At 41.1% G+C, this 24689-nt stretch overlaps 1 protein-coding gene across 2 annotated transcripts in view; it reads right to left on the reverse strand.

Annotated features, from left to right (window-relative positions):
- The window catches only part of FGD4 (FYVE, RhoGEF and PH domain containing 4), a 67524-nt gene that overhangs the window by 39470 nt on the left and 3365 nt on the right, over positions 1-24689 (reverse strand). Inside the window, exon 1 of one of the 2 annotated variants that reach the window (XM_062590097.1) lies at positions 13883-14043. The exons of the other annotated variant lie outside the window; for it this stretch is intronic. Coding sequence (XP_062446081.1) covers positions 13883-13898 — 16 coding nt within the window. The 5' untranslated portion in view covers positions 13899-14043. Of the gene's footprint in view, positions 1-13882; positions 14044-24689 lie in introns of those variants that run through there. 2 annotated transcript variants of the gene reach the window in all.

Here is a 24689-nt window from a genome sequence, read left to right on the forward strand (position 1 = left end):
CTATTCACCATAATTTTTCCTGCTTTTTGCTTCCATAGGTAGAAATGCAATCATGAGTGGGGGCTTTTTCTGTTGTTTTCAAAGAAGCAAATTCAAAACCCAGTCAGCCATTTCACCGGATGATCCCCTGGTGTCTTCTGAACAACAACTGGGCCGCACAGCTTGGAACCTCTAATCTAATCCATCTTCCTATCCTAAGGCAAAATCCATTATATCAAGCCATTCCTAACAACAGCCTAGCTTATTCCTAAAATAGTAGCAGAGAGAGAGAGAGAGAGAGAGAAAGCAAATTGCTTAACATTGTTTAAAAACCCTTCAACGTTTTGTGGCTTTCAGTAATATTTTCAAGTACTGTTTCTTCAGAGGTTGTTTTTTTCTTTTAAACACTGAAGGAGCCATGCATCAAGGAGCTGCTGCCTCGGCACACACGAAGCCTTGCACTGCTCCGCACCGCGGTCAACACCACCTTCCCGCAGCGCCAGCACCCAGAGCACAGCGCCCGCAGGACCCCCGAGGCCGCAGGACCCTATCGTCCCCTCTTTCACTCCGTTAACAGGAGAACTTCCAAGGACATAAAGGTGGTAGGGCCCAGAGCGATGCTGCTAGTTTAAGGAGGCCTGCCATGTATAGGAGCTTCTCAGACTTTTGGGACCTTAAGCAGAAATTCTTCTGCTTTATTTGCTTGGGTGTCACCTCATGCACAAAAAGCTGGGTTGCAGCACAGCAGCGGGAGCTCTGTCCCGGACCCTTCCCGAGGACGTACATAAGAATGAGCCTGAAACGCCAGCACTGAAAGCTCTTGGGCAGGCCAAGGGGATGGCACGGAGGGCTGCCCTAGCAAATTGTCCCCGTCTCCCTCAGAGAGCTGCATTTCCCCTTCCCCCATACAATATCATAACAGTTTACGTTCCAGCTTGGGAACTTCCAATTCAAAAGCAATTTTAAGAAACAGCAACTCCTGATGGGATCAGGAGGTCACACGAGTCAGGCAGGGATTTAAATATAGATTAGAAATCTACATGGAGATCACACTTGCACTTCCATTGCAAAGGTACAAAAGCATAGTCTTGCGTATGAGCTTTCTGAAAACTATTTTGACTGCAGATTTGACAGCTAATACACATCTCAAAGATCTCCAGTTCTACAACTGCAGCCTAGTAAGGGGCATCACTGGTGTCAACTACTTGGACCCGTAAATCTCCATCAAAATGACAGGTTATTCTCTATTAAAAGGATTCCCTAAAAAAAAAGGCACAGTCGGGGTCAGCATAGGAATACATTTTACACACACAACTTTATCAACACACTTTTTCCTGTTTAAGGTTACAACATCGCTTCAAGCCAACATAGATTTGGGGCTTCTGCTGAACGGGGCAAGATCTCCTGCCATGCCTCCTCCCCCCTTGTCCCTTTCTATTCCAGCTTCTTCTTCCTGCTTCTCTTTTCCTTATGTTAGTGCTAGCATTTGTTTGAACACACTGTCAGCTGAGTAGCAGAAATGATACCATTGAAAACCCTGTTTTCCAGTCGTATTAGATTTTAATTAGATTTGTACAGTGAACCCTTTGAGCTTGAGGCCGCTCCAGCTCTGTCGCCAGCACAAGGGAAGAATCAGGAGTACGGCTGGGAGGGAGCAAGCCGCCCTTACTCTTACCAGCTTAAAGCAATCATTTGAATGCAACTCTGGTCCCTCAAGTGTTCAAATGTGGGCTGTACCTGGTTAACACACACAAAAATCCAGCTTTAATGCAAAAGTTGGCAAGGATAACAATACCTGAAAACAAATACTTAACGCAAAAACGTTAGGTTGCTTTAAGAATAGGTTTTGTTTTCTGCATCTCCCACCTGCTAGATGGACAGAGTACCAGTCGCACTCAATGGGCAAAAGCCATGTTGTAAGTAAGTGCAATATAAGCAAAAACAACAACAACAAAAAAAAAAAAAAAAAAAAAAAAAAGCGTCTAAGCAGTGGGATCTTTTGCAACTACTTACGTACAACAAAAGCTCTACGAGGCACTCTGTCTGAACCTGTGCTGAGCGTTTAACAGGCATAACAATTCAACAACACTGGGTTTTCAAATTTATTACTGGTGCACAAGCCATGATACAAATTATTCATTCTATCTGGAAGCCACATTCGCTGGAGACTGAAAACATTACGGAGATTTAATCTACATTTCAAACTAGTAATTCCATTAATCAAGCTACATCCTCAAGCCACCTGTTCTGCAGAATAACAGAAGCACATCAAGATGAACAAGTTATGTTCAGTTTTCATCAGATGTAAAGCTGGAATGGAAAGAGGCAAAGGAAATCTAATTATACCATACTCTTATACTATATCAAGTAGTCAAGTTTGCTGGATAAAAAGCATACATTAGCATCCCTGGAAATGTAAGCCTTGATTTCCAGCCAGTGAAAGATGCTACCTTCCAGATGATGTTGACAAAAGAATTGTGGCAGTAATGCAAGAATTTTCACTACAGATTTGTAACACTAGTAACATTAGACTTGTAACTGTGTATGAGAAAAGTCCAATACACATAATTTTCAGCTCACTGCAAAAAGCCTGATACTTGCTCCACACTCAGTGGCACACATCTCAATGGGACTGCTCAATGATATCTATTTAAGTAATCAGTAATACAGTCTACTTTTTAGAAATTCAAATGTTGCCTGGCAAGTAGTACTTGAAATCTTATTGTATACACAAAAAGCCAGACAGGCTGCAGAAACCTGCAGCTTTCACTGGGCTGAAATAGATTCCCATAGTAATTGTTTCTGATCTAATTAAAAAGAAACACTTGCTGATTACAGCAATTCTTTTCCTATGCATTATAAAACTAATTTTACTTTAATGCAGAACTGCAAAGAGCTACAAATACTACTAGCCAGCTACTGTGTTCACTAGTATACAATTAACACCAGCTCTTATAATTGGTGATTAAAATTCACTGAAAGGGAGAGAAAGGAAGGTAAAGTTTCAAAAAAATTTGAACTAGGGCATGCAAGAATGTAAGAGAGAAAGAGGAGGTAATAATTAACTAACAGAAAAGAAAATAAACTGTAAATTTGGTAAGCACTTAATTATTTCGCTTATCATCTACAAGAAAATTAGGAGATGTTTGAAACTAGCAGATGCTTAAAGATGAGCTGCATTATCTAATTTTTCAAAAGATTTTAATTAGGAATAACTTAGAGCCATGAAGATTAGACAATCAGCCAGACTGAAGTGACAATAGAATGAAAGAGTGGCTTGTTTACATTCACAAAATGTAAAACTAATTTTTTAGTATGGGACAGATCCTCCATCAGCAGCTCTGTCAGCTTGAGGATGACACTTTCAACATCGTTAGGTTTTCTGTCATATGTATTTTTAATGTATCTTTGCTGTTCCTAGAATGTTTAATTTTTACTGCTATGGTGACCCTCTTCATCGTATGTTCTTAATGAAAGAAATGCAGAAATTCTGGATGTAAACAAAGCCTAAAGGAAAAGGGTTGTTCTCTTTCCAGGAAGCAAAATTTGAATCTTAAAATCAGCTTTACTTCTCTTAAAATTGCATAACTGTATCGACCCCCTGTGTTAAATCCCAAGAACATTTGACAAAGTGATTGTGGCCTTGCTGTTACATTGCTAGATGGTTGCATATAACTCCCTACCAATGCAAAGTTTACCCTTCCTACTTATCCCTGAACCTTACAGGAGGTTCAGCTGGTTTCCTATCTATCAAAACCTGTAACTAAAGCATTAGTTTAGCCACAGTAACCTAGCAATACAATGTCCTGATCAGTTCAAAACAGCACGAAGTATCACTGGCATGTAAAGAGCCATCCGCTCATTGCCTAGACGCTACAAGAACTGTAGCAAGGCCAGGACAAGAACGAGCAGTTCCCTTAGCACAAACAAGAAAGCAGCCAGGGGACTCTTACATAGTTACAATACAGATCTACTGATGCTTATGCAGGAGACCTAGTAAATCAGGTCATGGACTTTGTCCACACCTGTGTCCAAACTTGCCCTCAACTAAGTTTCCAGTAATTTACTGCTGTTCACAGGATCGTCCTATTTTTGCGAGGAAATCAGATGATACTATGAGGTTCATGCTATTAATGCAAAATCAATCATGTTTCGAGAATAACTGTCCGGACTAAGCCAAAACCATCTTAGGTATCAGGTGTATGGAAGGAAAGTAAGAAGTCTGGATGGAGGTTCAAATTTCTCACATGAAAAGCAATCTTCCTCCACACACTGTTAAAGTCTATCCTCTCGAATTAACTACACATTTGTGTCGTGACATATTTTCCCCTCTACCATCATGCTGAAGACAGGGTTGCAAATGCCTTAGAGCATCAAAATAGTACAAAAACTTTGCACTACTATTCTGTTCTGTGCAGATGAGCTCTAAAGATTATATGTCAGGCCAGCGTTTATTGTGGTGAGCAACTGCTGAAATACTGCAAACAGCTGATAAAGCAATGATGTAAAATGAGAAAAAATAATTTTCGCTGAAGTCAGGAGGTTTGTCTTGCCACAGAAGAAACTATCATTTCTGGACAAGAAGCTGCTGGCCAAAAAAACAAGGGCAAATACACAAAGGTTTAGAATTATGTTTGAAGAGTGGAACTTCGTCAAAATTTGGGATACAGATCAAATTCTAATAAGGAATTAGTTCAGAAACACACACAAGCAAAATGAAAAAAGTTAGTTTTTCTCTTGCAAAGCTGTTCTCCAGACACAGGAAAAAAAATATTTTAAAGTTCAACAGAAGGAGATAGACTACTTCTAGGAATAATGTGGGTGCAACACATAAAAGGCTATTATTTCTGATATCATGGTACAATAATGTTCCTAGAATTACCAAACAAATCTCATCCTCCCTTTCATAGGATTTGTTGCAAGCAGTAAATCAATCTTCAGGTAGATATGGTACATATTAATTGTAGACAGCAAAAAGTGTATTGATACTACTCCCTCTTTGTTCGATGACCACATGTCAATGATGGCAAAGTTAAGTAGACAAAATAATACTGAACTTAAAACTGAAGAGCAAAGCCAAATACTAGCCACCCAACACTTCTGGGAGTGAGAGAAAAAATTCAACTTCTGGGCAGTAAGTTGTTCATACCAGAACAGAGGTCCCCAAACTGCGGATGCACAACACTGAGCACATGAGCCACTACTAATAATATACAGAGCAACAACACAAAAGTAGAACTAAAACAAAGTTCAGCAAGTTTAACTGTGCAAGACACGGAAAAGAGAAACAGCTTTGACTTTTGAAACAATTTCATTTCTAATAAGCTCAGATGGGTTATGCAGAGCATTAGCAACAGAACTCAGTTCAAAGCATGTACATAGCCATATCTGCTCAGCGTCTGACGAGACATTATTGCATTGGTTTGTGGGTATTCACGAGTCTTGAGCATTAAATACTGCCTGTCCTCTGTGTTGTCAAGCTTTCCGGTTGCTCTGGCTGGAAGAAACTGTTTACTATTAGACAGAAATAGCACTCACAGTAGCTGCTGCTAAAGAGCTACAGTTTGCCAAGTTATCAGCTATTGATGCCATCACATTTAAATAGGTTAGCAGGTTGTCAGGATCAAAGTCTAAGCTTTAAAAGGAAGTACTTAAATAGTAACAAAGTAAGATTTAACGTTAATAATCTTCTGATCTCATTCTCAATATACTGTACATCATGCAAAGTAAGGATTGAATTGCGAATTTCAGCTTCGCTGTAAATGTCCTGCCAACACTGGTTAACTTGTATACAGCAGAAGACTAAGTGCATCTCAGTCCGTTTCCCTGTCTGGCAGTGACCTTTGTTCTTCTGGCTCTCATCCAACAGCCTTTTCCATGCCGGCAAACCTCTGTGTCTCCTCCTACTCTCGGTGAAATGAGTAAGTCAGCAATTAATGGGCTTATCTTCCAAGATTTGCCTAAATTTTGGATTAGCACAATAACGTAACACGTGCTGCTGGTGCTGTTTCAATACAAGAAAAGCACTGTGAAGGACTTGAAATGGCTCTTTGCCAGACTGATCAAAAACCGATTTCCTTAGCAGAAATTACAATTTATCCATGCAACATAAATTGGTTACAACACATTCCTCATCAAAATGGACACATTCTGGACTTAGAAATACGGAAATCCAACAAGAAGGAAAAGGACGCAAAGTAGGTTGAAAAACAACATCTTAAACATGCAGAGGCTTTAAAAACAAGGTGAATTTGGTAAAAAACAGAAGTCCAAGTGGTATATACAATCAGTGCTAATGAGTCGTATAAAAATCAAACAGAAAAGGAGAGTAAACAGCTTTTTAAAACTGGATTAAAGCCACAGTGTTTTAAGCCTTCTGGGAACAAGCCTGCCTGATGTCATCACCTTCTACAACCTTCCCCTGCTGGACCACTGCTTCTGTCCTCGCCTCCAGAGTCTAGCAGTGCCACCACCGTCTAGTCACCCAGTCCTTGGAGGATACATGTGAGGAGGGATGCTGGGGATTGAAGGGGTGGAGGATGACCAGTCCGCAATACTGATGGCCACAGGGATGGATTTATGGCAGGGAGAAGAACACCATTCCCCACCCAGGCTGCAGAAGCCATAAGCCATTGAGATGACATGCAACAACCTTATTCCTGACCACTGCTGCTTTTGTTTTTTATTCCCACCTTCTTCCCTCACTATATGCAACAAAACACAAGGAGGGGAGGCAGCAAGCTTTTGGGCCTTGCTACTGCTCGAGCCACTGCTGGAGATGGCAGGACCTCCAGACACATGTCCTTGCTGCTCTCACCTCCAAAGGAGAGCCAGGGAGCTAGAGGGAGCAGGCAGCACCAGCCAGCTCAGTAGCGTAGCTCAGCTGAAACGCACTTGCGTCTCCCTTGACTGAGAGCCACTGATTTCAAATTAGCTGCCAATGCTCAGTTTCTGGTTTGAAAGCAGCAGCTTATGGCTGAAGTCCTCAGCCAGAAACACACAGTCTATCACATGAAAGCTCTCGTGAGTTGCCTATGCTCTCCTATGCTGGGGCAAGGGCTTTGCTGACTGCAGTGGTTGATCAGCTATTTATTGAATACCAGTGGTTTCTTATAGGAACAGGGATAAGAAGTTTCCAAGTTCCATCTCCTGAACACATACAATTAAAGAGAAAGCTCCAAGTAAAACAAATGCTGTTTACAGGAATCTAGAACTATCCTGACACGTACTCAGTTCCTGTATCACAAAACATTTCTTCAAACTCCTGTTTATACTTTGGTCTCTGAACAATCACTAGCAAGCCCAAGATCTACAAAGCAAATAAGCAATATTGTTCTTTTACCCATGGAGACTTCATAGCTTGTTTTCCATAAATAATATCAATACCTGTTTAAGCAATTTTGGCCAGAACTGTCTTCCTTTTTATTAAGCCAGTCTCTACAACTTAAGGGTGAGCAAGGTTTCTGACTCTACAGCCACAAGCCAAAACCCACAAATTTACCTCAAGAAATAACCAGAAATTTTTTATAAGAAGTAGTCACACCTTCCTCACTGAAGGATAAGAAAGCTAACAAAGTCAGTTATCCTGCTTTTAATGAGTCTTTTCTACCCCAGCCAGAGATCCAGATAATTTAGCTCCATCCCTGTCTACACAGCCTTTTGCCAGTCCCATAACACATGACAGCTACCTTCACCCCGAGAACTGCTTCTCACATGACCATGACCATGTTTTACAAAGCCAAAGGAGAGTACTACCACGTATTTCAGCCTCCTCCCCTACAGCAATCATGGTAAATTTAGCGAGAATTGATTCTGAGGGTCATTTCCTCCCTCCCCATCCTTGTGAGCTTTTTACGGCTTCCTGTGCATTTGATGAAAGAAGGAGTTGAGTGAGGTTTGTGTGGCTTGCTGCTACCACATTAATAGCTGTTTTGATTATGAAGCCCAATACCATGAGAAAAGATTAACTGCAAGCACCTCTGCAGAGTTTCCCCAAAGTGATTTCTCCTTTTAGTTTTCTTGGTAGAGCTGTGTTAAGGTACAAAACGTCTCCTCCACAATTATTTTACTTAACACTGAATATTCATCATTGAGCTCACAATTGACTTCAGCATATTTTGCACAGAGGCCAACTATCATTTTCTAAACATCCTGAGCTCCTATTTGTAAACTACCCCACTCTTACATGCAGACTCAGTGACCGCAGAAGAAGCGCTTGCCTGAACAAATGTTGTGGCACTCAGCCCTGTTTCTCTCACTTTATTTATCAGGTCCTAAGATGATTCATTTTTTTCCCCCACGATATCATACACAAGATAACCGGCATGACACTGTACCCATCAACACCATCTGACATTTCACATTAAGGTGAGCACCTCCAGTACTCAAGCTGCACTATGAAAATAGCGCAGATAATTGTCTCATGTCCAAAAGATTGTAATTATTAAAATTGACATATTAAAATATAACTACTGTGTGATTACAGTGGTAATTCAGAGAATGAAAGAAGTCTTCCCCATCTATAATTTACTGCCTGTTAGAAAACAATATTGTATTTCAATTTTAGACAAGTACAGTAACAGGTGTTCAAAACAAATTGAGAAATATGAACTAAATATGAATTTCACCCTCTTGCTCACTACACACTGCAACTAGGTAAGACAACTTCTCTAATAGGATGATCACTGACATTTTGATTTTCCTTTCTGACCGGTTGTCTATGCAGTTATTTTAGATTCCTCTCATCTCACCTTACAGCTATTTTAGAAAACATACGTATGCTTTGTTACTACAGCTACTTTGAATTCAGCTGCTTCTATTGATAGAAGATAGATTACTAAGAGAAAATATGTTTAGAAACAGGATGTGGAAAAAAAAAAAGAATACCACAGACACAAGGAAAAAATTAATTACAGAAGGCTTGAACTGTAACTCAAAACTATTATTTCAGAAGATCTGAACACAAGTTTTATATATATATTATTTACACACAAATATGTATTATATGTATATTATTTACACACACACATATTGAAAGTATCCAAGTAATTTAAAAATATTAAAAAAATTGTACCTGAAACGCAGAACAGCCAAAGATCCAAACAGAAGTCAAGCGTCCAACGCAAGCCAATAAAGTAATCACTGATAGATGGAAACCACTTCCCACGTCCAGCTGCTGAAGCAGGAGCGCGTGTCCGGCCAGCAGCGAGAGCGGGCGCAGCTCGACAGCCCCAGCCCATCCAAGAGCCAGCCAGCCCGGCACGGGCACTTCACCCTCTCCCCTCCATCTTCCCAGCTGCCTGCTCCCACCGCTTTCTTTGCATCAGTGAGGGCAGGTATCCAACCTGGAGAAGTTGCAGCCACCAGAAACATAACCCCTCCCCCTCACCCCCCCCCCAAAAAAAAAAAAAAAAAAAAAAAAAAAAAAAAGGCAAGAAGCTCCTTCATTTTCACTCCTTCCATTTTACTACGGGGTCAGATGCACCAAGCTTGGGCAAAGATGCCAACGTGTGTGGGGGCTGGGGGGAGCAGGATGCCTTTTCAGAAGCAAGCAGCCACTAGGTCATGTTAATTTTACCACATAACACCCCAACAGTCAGAGTCGGTGCAAATGGCAGGAAAATCATCCCTCTTCTCTAAAAAAGGTGAATTGAGATTTAAAATAACATGCCCTCATTAAAGAATCAGCTGCAGGGCTTGGCTGCACGTTACAACAGGATACCAGGCACAGCTTTCCGCTATTTAAAAGATTAAAAGTAAGTCTGGAAGTACGAATTTGATAACGAACAAAGAAAGGATGGAGAGAAGCATGTGGTTACTAGTCCCTTAAATATGTACGAGCAGCACAGCTGTGCGGGGTCCCAGCGGCTCGGTTCCCAACGCTCTCCTCCGCAAGCCAGGGGCATGCAGCCTGCTGTCAGGTCCCCGAACACGTCACACTCTCTGCCAAGTAATTAACAACCATCATCTACAAAGCACAGAAAAACAAGCTGCTCCCTGGGAATACTTACTGCACCAAAACAGCAATATAAAGAACCCAAAGCTGGACTCTTCACAAGAATTCAAGAGCTTCCTGCTTTTGACCTGGTTGAAAAAACCCTAAGAATGGCCACAAAAAGCCTGGTTTAAGTACATTAAGGGCCTTCCTGTGAAATTATTCAAGAAGGACCTTCCTTATTCAGTCGCTTCAAAACCTACCGCTACTATGCCAGCTTTTAATGTGCTCTCTTGCCTATAAAGACCAAGAGAGAGACAACCATTTCATGCTCGTCATCAGTTTATAACCAACCTTACGAAAGAAAGCCAAATATGTGTTGCTCTGGAATCAAAAGGAATTATAATCTTAGAGCTTAGTAGTCATGTGAACATTTCAAAAGTTTCCCTGTCTTTGAGCATGCAAATAGATCGAAACTTCTTTTAAAAGGTCACAACGTAAAAATACATAAAAATTACTAATATTTCAAGAAGAAAAAAGATTTATAACTCAACTGCTGTCTAACACGTCTGAAGGAGTGTCTCAACACTTGCATGCTTTCACTGTACCTCCACTTTGAAAATGAAAATGTTTAATGCCCTTCGGCAGAGAAAAGAGTCTGCTCAAAACCAAAACGTGGTGACACAAGACAGTGTGAGAGAGCTCTCACCAAGAAGAGGACGTATCATCCCCTCTTGTCCTCAACACTCCTTTAGTTCCCATTGCTTCTTACCAGCTCTATTGCTTGCTGAATTTGTCTCTAAGCCAACATTAGCCGCACACAGAAGAAAATGGTACATCATTTTTTACCACAGTATTTTTCTGCTGTGTGAGTGAGCTGCATTGGCTTGTGGAAGAGACCTGAAGTCCAGAAAAATCCCAGGAAGGACCCTGGGCAGCATTTGGGCAGCAATGATTGATTTGAGCTCTTCATAGAGCTACAGCCCAGCGCAATGTTGCTGACTCCCATGTAGTATTTACTGTCGTAAATAAAGCTTCTGTTTCTGGAATCAGTAGAAAGAGTATCAAAAAACTCATTAAAAAGTTGACAGCTTTCACTAAAAAGCAGACAGCTTTCATCTTGAGGAGAAAAGTCTTCTAAAATACATCGCAAATCAAATCTGTGAAATTATTCTTAATAAATGAATGAATGAATAAAATTCCATTTGTTTGAGGCAAGGTTTGGCAATAGTTTGATTCTTCTCCACCTGATATCATCTAACCCAGGTGGGTTTGGGGTTTTTTTGGTTTGTTTTTTAAGTGATCAGGTTATGACTGTAAGGGCTTCTTCAGAAGCAAGTAAGAGCAGCTACAATATGTTGAATTTTTTATGACAATCTAAAGCAAAGATTATGTTTCCTAACTACCTACCCTTCCTGTCCTTCTCAAGGTCAAGTGTTGCCTGTCAAACTGTAAGGATATACACAGGCTCTAAATTTCCCAACCTGTAATATTAAGGGATTTAACTCTTTCTTTTACAATAAACATAAATGAGGAGGAGAGGGGAAAAATGAGCATTGCAAAAGTGCTCTGAATTTTGAGTGAAAGCTCAACAACTTCTCCAGGTTTGCAAGCACTGGCCTAAGCCACTAGACTGTCTTTCTCTGTCCATATAGCACCTATAACTGAAAAGACTAACTTTAACGGAAGACTCTTGAGTGCTGCAGTCACGTGGCCAAGAGCACTGAGGGTACAAATGAGAACAATTAGCTCTCCGCTGACTTATGGGTCACAGTGTCACTGAATATTTTAAAACTACATTGCTTGAAACATGCTTTCCAGTGGAGCTTTCTATAGGGAATCCCCCCCCCCAAAAAAAATAAAGTTCCTGTCTTCAAAAACAAGTAAAGCCGCAGAAAAGGTACATGCTTCAAGTGTTTTCCTTATCCAAGTTACAAGCCTTTGACACTCAGGAACCTGCTTTGCTCAGGCACCTGCACACAGTTGCATGGCTGAACCATGAATAAACTGACCTGTGTATCTTTGCATAGGTGGTCTACTGCCTGTCTCTTCAGGTATGCAATTCCAGTAGTCAACCCTGAAAGGAATTCTTCCTCTTTCTGACTGTAAGGGGCCAGCACTTAGACAAGTGATAGAGCCGTAACTCAAGTTTCTCTCAGCTCCTGTGTAGGAGTGTCAAGGGATATCTACCCACTCGATTTCAAACCTGCACAAATGGGAACCACCTGATGTCATCTTTTCTATGCGTAGTGTCTATACACCAGGGCCTCCTGATACCACTGTGAGAAGGTCACATTATGAGACATCTGCACGCCACTCTGCAGGCAGGCAGAAGCTCAGGTTTTTTGCCTTTTTGCTTTTTGCCAGCTGTTCACTAGACAGTCCACTATGGCACTAACTGCATTGATACAGCTTCTAACCAGAGCCTGAGCAAACTGACTGCCTGAAAAATACCATGAGAGCATAACCTATTACCACCTTATGGCACCTACAAATATGTCTGTATTATTTCACGTTTGATCTCTCAAAATCAAAGCTCACAGCTTTACAATGAATGTTACATTTAGACTGTCACTGTTTTGCAAACATGCACTGTAGGCCTCTGCAAACAGAAATAACCACAAGTAAGCCAAAGGGTGAGAGGGAAGACAAGCCGTAATATGGAAACAGTAGTGACAGCATCACACTGAGCTTCCCGAAAACTCATGAGGGTTTTATACATTTGTAGGAAGAGATTCATTACAGATCCTAGAAAACAGCTTCAAAGAGCAAGATTGATGAAGGAAAGTTTCCTACATTCATACACAGATTTTCTCAGGATACAGAAGAATGATAGTTAGAGTTGGAGGAAGAGTGAGTTTCCCATTCTACAGGTTGATTAACAAAATCTAGAAGAATAATAATTTCAAGTTGGTTCATAAAACAGATAAAAAAGCCAATGGAATGATTTCAACAAGTATTCTTTTACCCAGGAGAAAATAGATGCCCACAAATGCTACAAGAATGCTAGAAGAACTAGGTAGGGATACTTGCATATATCTACTCCAAGCTTCTCTGGCAGATTTCTCAAACTCACTCACACAGTAACTCCCTTCACTCTATTTAGTTTCATCTGGCTTTCCAAGAAGACACAAGCCTTCTGAACCAAAACGTTTCACAGACCTATTTCATCTCCAGCTCTATTGAAAAAAATTAATTCAAAATATTTATTTTCTTATGCTGTTAGGGCTTGGTAAACCTATTACTTTAATTTACTTTAAGTTGAGCTTCTCTCAAAACTGAAAAGTGCATCACTTATCAGTAAAGTAATACTTTCAGTAGTAATTCTAAAAATTAAGTTAGAAACATATTTGCAATAAAAAACAAACCTTTGATTAGAAGAAAAGCAAGAAGATACTATTTTATTCTGAACGACAATTCTGTACCTTAAAGGAGTGTAAATTCAAGCTAAGTATATTATTGAAGGACTATACAAGAAAAACTGAGCATAAGCCAGAAGTGTACATCTACTTCCTAAAACAGTAAGAGACACAATTCTTAGGGTCAGGGCTGATTTATAGAACTGCACTGTAGAAACCTTGCAGCTATACACTAAGCTCCAGTTCTATGGACATGGCAAGTTAAGTTAGAAACAGAAAACACTTATAAATATCACAGAACTGACTTGCTTTAAAAAGTCTTGAGTCGATGAAAGCAGCAGCAAAATGAGCCAGAAGTAACACAGTTCTTTGTATGGTAGATTTGTTAGGCAAGCAGTTCAAGAAACTGCAAGCTAATTTACTTAGAATAGGAGCAAAAAGACACCACAGCATTCCAACTGTATTACATCAGGAAGCAGCTGAATTTTTAATGTGTTTATTCGCTTCAAGGCACCATACTATAAAGTTTAACTCTGTGCATCTCTGGATACAAACACCCCCAAGTCTTAAAGAGATTAAGATTTAACAGAAGCATCCCATTCAATCTTACCTGGTTCAGAAGACATTTCTAAATATATTCCACTGCACAAGGAATTGATTTCACAAGGCTAATAACCCCATGACAGACTCGGACATATCCTATTTACAAGATCTATAAACTGCCAGAAAATACTCCTCACCAGATGTTCAGTATACACCGACAGTTTACATGCTGGGTCTTTCAATTATAATATGCTCCTCCTCTTTGAAGGCAAGCCTGCTTTGAGAGGAAAAACGTAAGCATGCAAATCAGTCAGCTTAAAGAGAAGAGTGGAGTCTGTTCACTATTAAAGAGGAAAATCAAAAAAAAAAAAAAAAAATCAGCTTATGTAACCTACAAGCTGCAGGAGAAAGGAGGAGGAGGAGAGAATACCATAAATTGTTTTGTCTAACGCCGTAGCTACCCTGAAAGTTTTGTCACTACCGACTGCACTGCTCTTTGAAAATAAAGTAGTATCAAGGTTAAATGACAGATTAGTCCATTCCTCTGGTTGCTACTTAGTTCTCCACTTATATTACATGATGTTCATTTCTAATAATCTTTTTCACTGTATAATATGTATTTAAAGTTCTTAGAATGAAGTAAACATGACAGGAGGATACTAGAACAGTGACTGAAAAAGATTACATTAAGACATAGGCTGGAAACTGCTAGCTTGTTTGGCACAGAATTCCAAGGTTAAACTAATTAGAAACATTCTAAATCCATTTTAAAATAGCACAAGTTCGATATGCTCTAGAATATGAAGATGTTAACTAGAGTGAATTCTGAACTGTGAAAACGTAATTTTTTAAAAGTGAAAGGAATAACTGAAAAGAGAAGTTATGCAGCAAAAAAAATTTTCTATTCATGTGTGAACTTTCAAAGATCCCTTGCTGGCATATGTTTATACCCACAGGAGAAAGAAACGGAGACGTAAATCCAGCCCTGTCAATTTGGGCAACATGAATCAGAACCTAGCCGGCAGCTTTGAATTCACTGCAGCTGAAGTCATCTGCAGCTGCTGGTCCAAACCACATCTCTCTACGGCCCCTTCCACCGAGGAGCAAGCTCCGAAACCTCGCGTCCAAGGCTGTGCGCGCGCACGCCTCTGCACTGCTGCATGGAGGGACGAGCACCAAGGGTGACAGGGAATATACTTGCAAAACAATCCGTTGTTATGAATATTTGTTTACGGGTTTTTCGCGGAGGAGACAGCTGTCTGGAATAGGGCTGCTAACTACTTCCTTTCTATTACAGATGCTAGGCAAAAGGGGTTTTGCCAAAAATAGTAAAAACAACTATTATCCTCCTGTTATTTTAAAAATTCAGTGCATATTTCTTCTTGAGATGAACAGATGCAAGTTCCATACATATGGATTTGAAATCTAGACACAATCTATTCTGAGTGCTCGAGACTTGGATTTTGTGTTTGTTGGTTTTGCTTTTTTTTTTTTTTTTAACTGCTATGATAGGAGGTTGCAGTTCCTCATCCTTAGTGCTCCCAGCAAGCATCTCCCTTCTTCTTAAAGACACATACAAATCCCATTCACCCTGGATCAACGCTGGAAATGAAGACAAAAAGTAACAGTTATTGAATGAATTGATTAAATTGAGTATGTTTTATAACCAGACTAGGAGAATGCCAATGCACAGGTTACATTTCCTTTTTTAAGTTCACCTCCAAGAATTCACGGACTGCCTCTCCCTTGAGCTTCTAGACGGAGTACATGCACAGCAGAGCACCTCTGCTCTCCTAAGGAGCCTCTGCAGCAAAGATAAATTTTTTTTCGCAGTTTCCCATATTGCAGACAAACTCCTTTCCCAGTGGCCTGTTTCGCCCACCTGCCCGCGAGACTTTGTCAGTGTTTGTTCAGTCTGATGCCCTACTACTCATAATCCAGAAAAAAAACCATATATACTAAATTAATCCGAATGCCTCGCCACGTGCCCTCTCTGAGCCCGAGACGAGGCAGAGCAGAGGTGCCCGAGCCCGGGTACCCGCACAGTGGCAGGGCGCTGGCTCAGATCGGGGTTAACGGGACACCCGATTAGCACAGCCCACACCCATACGGTGGTTAAGGTGTCGACAGTCGCAGGCACGTCATTACCCTTAGCGTGCACGGCTATCGCGTCCAGGCAGGACAGGGGCTTAGAGGACTAGATGGAGTTCACACAGATAACACAAGCCATAGGAAGCACGTGGCAGATCTTTATTGCTGATCCCATCTGAATTTAAGTTTTCAATTTTCCGACAAGCAACATAGTGCTACTGGACTGTAAGAGAAACAGAAATGGCTGCAGAATTAAAAATATTATTAATAATAATTAATAATAATAATAAAGCAACCAGCTCAAATAAGCAGCCATGTAAATACTAGTTACCAACCTTCACAGGTGGAGAGAAGACAGGGGTCCCACAGGCCAGACCCAGAAGGGGGAGGGCTGGGGAGAAGGAACTGAAAACAACCTACCCAGTCCCCCTTTTGGGGACAGCTACCTAAAAACTGTTACAAACACCGTAACATGGTACTTGTGGGAGGGATGACATTCGAGCCAGGCTCCGCGCGGTCGCTGGCTTTTGCACCGGGCAGGAGGCAGAGGACAAGGCGCAGAGCAGAGCTCTGGGCAGCCCCTACGTGCCCACCATCTCCCACCTCTCAGGCCCTTCCGTAACTTGCAACGGCACAGGGAGAGCAACCTCGGCTCCCCCAGGCCGCTCAGGGAAAGAGAGGGAATTCTACAAACGTGAAGGCAATTGGGAATTTTATTTCACTTTCAAAAGCACCAACATTGAAACAGGTACAAGGAAGCTTCCAAATGCCAACTGCGAAATAGGTATTTAACTCCTTTTCAAAAAAGGTAAAAAATTAATTGTTTATCTCTATTTGATTAGCTAGCAGATAAGTGGATTTCGGGGAGATTAGAAAAGATACAACGAGGACATCCCATTAACCTATTCACCTGGTCACACATGAGTTTTATATCCAGTTTTGCTTACTCTGGGAAAAAGCAGAAACAGTACAAAGCACAAACTGCTCAATAACACTGTATTTGTCAAATATTAGTTGTATCCTCATTGACAAGAGATGCAGCTATTGTCTTACCTGCCATCACAAAATACCTGTGAACTTTAAAGAACAGCTGATTAAAGAATAAGGTTATTTTTATTAAATTATTCTACAAGCAGATGAAGAAGCATAGAAAATAACTATTTAAAATAAAATGTTCTAATTCATGGGCTTAATAAGTACTTTCTGATATACAGTATGAATAAAATGACTATTCAAACTAAAACCAGCATGTTCTTGGTCCAGGGACATGCATAATAGACTAGTTAAATTCTGTGAAACTAATTTACTTCCAACTGAAATTACTGGCACATAATATGACTCCATCATTCCAGTAATTATGAGTTTATACAAGTATCTCATGATAAACATACAGCACTTAGTCTGCTTTCCACCTCCAAGCACTTCACAAGTCCTCTTTCTATTTTCCCCATTTTGCAGATAAGGAAACTCAAATTATTTACTTTAATCTTTTGAATATTCTTGTCCTGATGAAGCTGGAGTTGAGAAAGAAGTCACGTGACTATGAGTGCTGTTATGAAATCTAAAAAATTGAACAAAGTATTCAAGAGCTACTTGGACAATCTTCCATACTGACACACACCCCGAAAATAAATCGGCTCATGTGACAGTGAATCACAAACTAACATTCAGCAGGTCTGTCTTCAACTGCCTTGTTACTGCAGACTCCTTTGAAAGAAAGATAGCACAAAGTGCTTGAATAGGTTTGCTGAGGATATTGCATCAAGACATGATATGAAGTTTCTGCAAGACAGTGACAGTGAAACAGTGATTTTTGTCCCATCCAGAGGCTTGATAACCCCAAATGTCACATCCAGAGGTTTCATAACCCCAAATGTCACCCTGGCATATGGAATGCAGCTGGAGCACTAGTGAACTTCAATATATCCGTGCTCAGCACTGAAAGCATTCCCCCTCTGCCTGTTTTTCCCCACAGTGACAGACCTTTAAGCAGCTCCATTAGTCTGAAATAGGCAAAAAGCAACAACCAAAAGACACCTTTCACAGAGGCAGGTGTGGCTAGGTCACACTGCTATCTATGCTCTCTCTTCTTCTTTACACCTCAGTACTTCAAAAACACAATAGTTTGGTCCTGAGCAGAAATGAAAACATACTCTATCTGCAAATAGTTTTCAAGGTGCTGTTAAAAGCCTGCCCTGGAAGCCCTGCACTAGTGTGCACAGGGGTTCAGTTTGGGATTAGCTAGCGAGACACCACACACCCTTCTCCCGCGCTGACTCCCCTCCTGTACGACTTTCTACATCCTGCCCTTTTCTTAATTCTTGGGATAAGCTAAAATCAGTAACGAGTGATTTTTCTGCAGAAAGTTGAATATTAACCATATCTTAAAACAAAAACCCCACCACACACACACAACTTAAATTTGCCTAGGAGTGGACCTCCGAATATTTTTCACTGTTGTTTTGAACAGACACTTCCAGAAAAAGGGAAAATAAAATCTGCAAATCAAACACACACACACACACGCACCCAAGGTGCCCTTCAGCACTGCAGATAGGCAGACGCGTATTCTGGCCTAGATCAAAATCCAGGAGAACGCCACACTGATCCATGCACGCTGGACAAAGAGGGTCAGTGGCTTTGCTTTTACTGACCCTCCTGCCTGCACCTTCTGGATGTACTAAAGTGGTAAGTGAGGCCTCAGTTATGTGCATGAGCCCAAGCAAGTCCTATCGCTGCTGCTTTGCGGTTTCTTTGATTGTAACGGAGGACACGATGGGGGCTTCCTGCTTTTGATCACCAAAGACAGAGAGTAAAACTGCAGAGCTGAAATATGGCAAAAAAGCAAATGGCTCAAAGTAATAATAATAAAAGTGGGAAAAAAAAGAAAGAAATCAAGCAACCAACCACAAAGCACTACAAATGAAGAAAACCACATGAGTATTCAGTAGTTTCCCTTTCTGCCAAGGAAGGGAAGAAGATGACACCACTAAGGATGTGGTTAATGTTGTAGTTGCACATCAGCTTAATCCCTCCACTATCAAAATGCATCAGATCCCACTTCCATCATTTCCCTCTTCCAGCTACAGTCACATTCTCCCTTACAAAAACATCCAGCCCATGATAAGCTAATGCAAGCTGCTAGCCCATCAGGAATACCTCCTGCAGGCAAAGTGAACAGTTTTCTTTTGCACCAGTAAGTTGTACCAGTGTTTTGTAGGAAGCGACAAGCTCCAGGTGCGTGGTGGGGACAGCAGGGCCACACCGCCCAGAGCACAACCGCCCTTCCCAGTGCCAGAAGGTCGCGTCAGCTCAGCTCTGACACCACACCTAGGGACGGCAACGGGGCCCCGACCACTGCAGAGGCTAATGGTGATCGACCGCAGTAGCTGTGCAGTGTTGACAAGGGCCTTTGCATGGGTACATGAAGGATGACAGTCACACTCGATTGCCCAATATCCTGAACAGAAGCAAGGCGTGAGAACCAGCGTGCAGCCCAACAGGAAAGTCTGGCCAAGCTGATGGCTGGCTGCCTACGCAAAACACTCTGCTCCTCCCCTCCTCGCCGTGGGTCTGGTCTGGCAGTGCAGCAAGCCTGCTCAGCTCACTAACCTAGCCAGAAACATACCCATTTTCTTTTAGATTATCCTGTTAATTGAAAAAGCTGAACTGACCCACAAGCTCAGACGAGGCTCGGTGTCAGCAGAGGAAGACAGTGGGAGAGAAGGATCCCTTCCAACAGCAAATGGGTTATCTGCTGTCTCATTAAGCTCCATCCTTCAAGCTTTGCCACACAGGCATGTGAGAGAAGAAGGAAGAAGCAGTGGTACAACTCAAGATACTATAACCAGACAGAATAGCAGGAGGGGGAAAAAATAGTTTAGGAATGGGAATTCAGGTACTGGTACAACAACAAAAGGCAGAGTTGCAACAGAGCCTTAAAAAAACGTGTTACTAGTCCCCATCAAGGTGGAGAGCTGGGCAGAGAGCAACCTCATGAAGTTCAACAAAGGCAAGTACAGGGTCCTGCACCTCGGGAGGAATAACTCCAGTACAGTCTGGGGGCTGACCTGCTGGAAAACAGCTCTGCAGAGAAGGACCTGGGAGTGCTGGTGGACAAGTTAACCATGAGCCAGTAATGTGCCCTTGTGGTCAAGAAGGCCAATGGTATCCTGGGGTGCATTGGGAAGTGTTGCCAGCAGGTCGAGGGAGGTGATCCTGCCCCTCTACTCAGGCCTGGTGAGACCACATCTGGAGTACTGTGTCCAGTTCTGGGCTCCCCAGTACAAGAGAGACATGGAGCTACTGGAGAGAGTCCAGTGTAGGGCTGTGAAGATGATTAGGGGACTGGAACATCTCTACTGAGAGAGCTGGGCCTCTTTAGCCTGGAGAAGAGAGGACTGAGAGGGGATCTTATCAATGTGTAAAAATATCTTAAGGAAGAGTGTCAAGAGGTTGGGGCCAGACTCTTTTCAGTGGAGCCCAGCGACAGGACAAGAGGCAACAGGCACAAACTGAAACACAGCAAGTTGCAGCTGAATATAAGGAAAAAGCTTCTTTACTGTGACAGTGACAGGTTGCCCAGAGAGGCTGTCAAGTCTCCTTCTCTAGAGATATTCAAAACTTGCCTGGGTGCAATCCTGTGCAGTGTGCACTAGGCTTCCCTGCTTGAGCAAGGGGGTTGGACTAAACGATCTCCAGAGGTCCCTTCCAACCTCAACCACTCTCTGATTCTGTGAGAAGCACAGGAGAGATCCCGGATCTGAAGCCCAGTTAGGAACACCTTTGTTAAAAGGACATTTCCCTTCCAGTTCTGAAATCAAAATTGATTCCTTCAGTCCCTCCCCTAGCTCTCCTGGTTCACATGCAAGGATTTAAGACAAACAATCTCCAGGCAGGTGTGATGTACAATTACTAAGTCATAATTACAAAGGAAGTAGCAGTATTTTTTTCTTTGTTTCTTTCCCTCTCAGCTGTTAAAGGCTCTGTCATGTGCCCCAAAGAGAAAACCACACTAGCAGTACAAAAACCCAAAAGACATATAAAGTTCTCCAGGGATTAGTCTGCTTTCTTGTCCTAGGTTTGTAAAGCACTTGTCGTTCTAGAATCTTGGTCTCTAATGGGGTCCAAGCATTACAGCAATACAAGCAATTAAAAAACCCTCCAAACAAATAATTCAGTGGTTATGGCTCTACAAAATCAAAGAACTGTACTAAACACTTAGGAGTGCCAAGTCACTGACCTCTAAACCATTAGCATTCACAGAAGGGGTGCACTTGCAATAGCAACTATATGATTTAGTCCAACTTTACAAAGCAGTTTTTTCATAACTTAAGCTATTTCCAGTGCTCTTTACAAATATCAAGGAGCTTGTGGTTCATTTGTTAACTAATCTTCTCTACCAATGAAATAACAGCAATTGTTAAACGAATTTTATTTTTGATGTGGGATGTGGTTACAGGCTTTGCCTTTATCAACTTGGGCTTGACTTGCCAATTTCCTGTTTTAAAAAAACGCCTTAACAGTTCAACATTTCTTATACTTCCTTTTTTTTCCTTAAGTCACATTTTCCTAGTTTTTATAGAATTAAGAGGAAAGCTTCCTGCTGTCATGATTTTCTTAAAGGGAAATTACTATTTATAGTGCTCTCCCTTCTATTGCACTAACACGCATTTAGCAAATAAACCAAAGAGAAGACCCCATGACCCAGCAGCTCTGCCTCGCCTCACGCCGTCTTTACCGCTTCCTCCCACACGCTCCTTCCCCCCTCAAGACGGCTGCTTCTTCAGGCTGCCTCCTGCCTCCTCCGCAGCTGCTGCCTCCTCCCAGGCGGCAGGAATACCGTATTGCGGTATTACTAACAGCGACGCTCCCACTTGACCCCGCGCTCTCCTGCCAGCCAGGGTATCGGACTAAGCTAATAAGGCCCAGTGGAGCTAGGCCAGTAGAGCAGCTCTGGTGCCTCCCCGGTTGGGAGCATGGTTCCAGCTGTTCACCACAAAAAGCCCCGTATATTTTAGAGGGAGGGGTGGGAAAAAAAGAAGGAACAGAAGACAAGCAAAGAAAAAGAAAGGAAAAGGGAAAGCTACGGCCTACTCTAACAGTGCTGTGCCACCCATCTTTATTCAGCATGTTGCTCATTTAACACCTTCACAAAACAGCTTACAAATACAAACTGCCACTTTCCAGTTAATTTAATTTTCGGTCACCAAAAAGAATAAGGATTTTACTTCAGTTTAGTAGTTTAGCAAATGGTTGCATCCACAACTTAAAAATTACCTGTGCCATACTGGAAATCAAAGACAACAGAAAAACTCAAAAGTAAAACAGGTCAGAACATAGTGACAATCATTTTGTTTCCTTATACAAATATTAATGAAAATGCAAGTTTGTGCAGTGACAGGTATTAAAAATAAGGTGCAAATTATTCCTGCTTTGAGTTAATAAAAAAAAAAAAATCACAAAAGAACAAACACCAGTGGGACACATCAGTACATTTCCAGAGCACACTACCAGATCACATGAACTATTAAAGAGTTAGAAAAATGACCATCCAATCAAATGTTCTATGTCTGAAAAGAACCAGCAGCAAATGCTTAGATAACGTATGGTAGCAGGCAGCAAATACATGATGATCCTTCCCTCAGTCCCACAGCTTCCAGCCTCCGTTCTTTAGGGATCACCTGAGTCAGCAGATGCATTTGTGCCACCGTGTCTACCAGCTGCTGACGTATTCGCCATGAGTTTCTTTAAACTCTTCCTGAATCCATTTATATTTCTGGCATATAATATGTCACAACATAAGCTTTTTTTTAACCCATTCTACCTTAACTCTGATTGTATGCTTTTTAGGAAAGAGAAGCTTGGTGGCACAATGCTGTCATCTTTCTCCTTCTGCCCTTCACTACCATCCCCATCACTTCATAAGAAGTCTCAGGCTTACTTTCTCCAAAGCGCATCAGTTCCTAAAAATATCTCATAACAGAAAAAAAAAAAAAAAATCCACTATCCATTTGTGCCTGTTTTCTCTTGCCTCAAATATACAAACAGCTTCAGTCCTTTGGCTTGGTGTTTAGGACCAATATAATCCTGTATTTCCAGGCTAGTCAGCAAACTAGGACCTTCTTTACGGAGCCTGTTAGCTCCTGCCATTAATACATATTACTTCTTTCCTCCAGTCCATCTAACCTTGCTAAATGCAAGTGTCCAGATAAAAATCATCAAAAGGAATTCCCCAGGTCAAACCCTTTCAGAAGGGGAAGGTAATAACACAGAAAGTGGTAAAAAATAACAGAAGTTTAAGAAGCGTATTTCACCTCCTAGTGCAATAAAGGTGCAAAACCGGAGACAGTTGTGACCTTTTACTTTTACACGATAAAGTTACACTGAGAGTTAAACACAGCCTTCACAGAGACCACATCAATACTAATGAAATTATAATTTCCTTTAAATTGCTGCTATCCACACCCCAGCCCTCATCAGCCAGCCAGAAATAGATTTTCATCACTTATTTTAATACGAAAGCAATCAATACACTTTTCCTTACAGTTATTTTACTATTATCCATGAATTCTAGAATTAGAAAAGGTGCCAGCAACAAGATACACACAGTTAAATTTCACTGCTGTCTTTCTTATGGAAAAAGATTTTAAAATTCCACCCAATTTTGAGACAAGCTGGACTAAAGCAATTTCAGTGACCTTCAAAGAACAGAATCTTCACACATTAAAACACGATGAATAGACCAGAATATTAAAGTACTATCAGTAAAACATGATGGATTGAGCAGTTCTTCCTTTTCATAACGACTGTGTCCTGTCCGTTGTTTTTCTGTATCATTCAGTATTGGTTTCTGGCTGCTTAGTTCTAACATTAACATTTGCACTGAAAGAGATCTCATACAAAACTGCAGTAATATCACATTTCTTTTAACTTCATGGATGACTCACACAAGCAGAGGGCATTAAACAGAAGACACATACATACACAAAAATCTGAGCTACCAAAGGAAGTTTTAATCTTGTGTTAAATAACAAGCAAAGCATTCTAGAGTTTTCAGAATTTTTCAATAGGAAAATTTTGGAATATTGTCACTAATGCCAAAATAATGTCAACAATAAGACCAGTCTGGAAAAGTTAAGTCTATTGTCTAGAAGGACTAGATTATATACTTGATAAAAGCACCTTCACAGACACACATACAAAAATCAAAATTCATGTAAGCATCCTGTTAGTCCAGAAGCCAGACCAGTTTGCAGAACAAACGGTTAAATGGGTTTTTAACTACAGTGCACGGTTTTTAACTATAGTGACCTGGACCAGGTCTTAAAATAAGTTGGTTTACCAAAGCAACAAGAAGCTAACAGACAGCAGAGCAATGCAGTATTGCCAACTTCATTAATGAGTGCAGACAATGCTCACACTGCTAAATGTGAGTATTTCATCCTTGTTAGAATTTAAATGTTGGGTTTCAATTCTTAGATAAAGCTCCATCACTAAGTCTTCTATTTTATTTTGACTTAGTAATTATCTTTATCTGTAACAGCTTGTTTGTAGCAGCTTCCACATTTAAAACTGAGTCACACAGAAATCTTGACAAGCCAAAGGACAAAAAGACCTGCCAGCTGCCTTACAGTGGGCGTCCAAGTCATAACAGCAAAATATGGCTCCAAGCAATGGCATAACTAAGAGTTACTGAAGAGAAATGATGTAAAAAATACTCATGAAAAATACTCATGGAAACTGATTTGGCACCTATAGCTGCCACAGAACTATTAGAGCTA

This window comes from Rhea pennata, chromosome 1, assembly GCF_028389875.1.
Source record: "Rhea pennata isolate bPtePen1 chromosome 1, bPtePen1.pri, whole genome shotgun sequence".
NCBI lineage: Eukaryota > Metazoa > Chordata > Aves > Rheiformes > Rheidae > Rhea > Rhea pennata.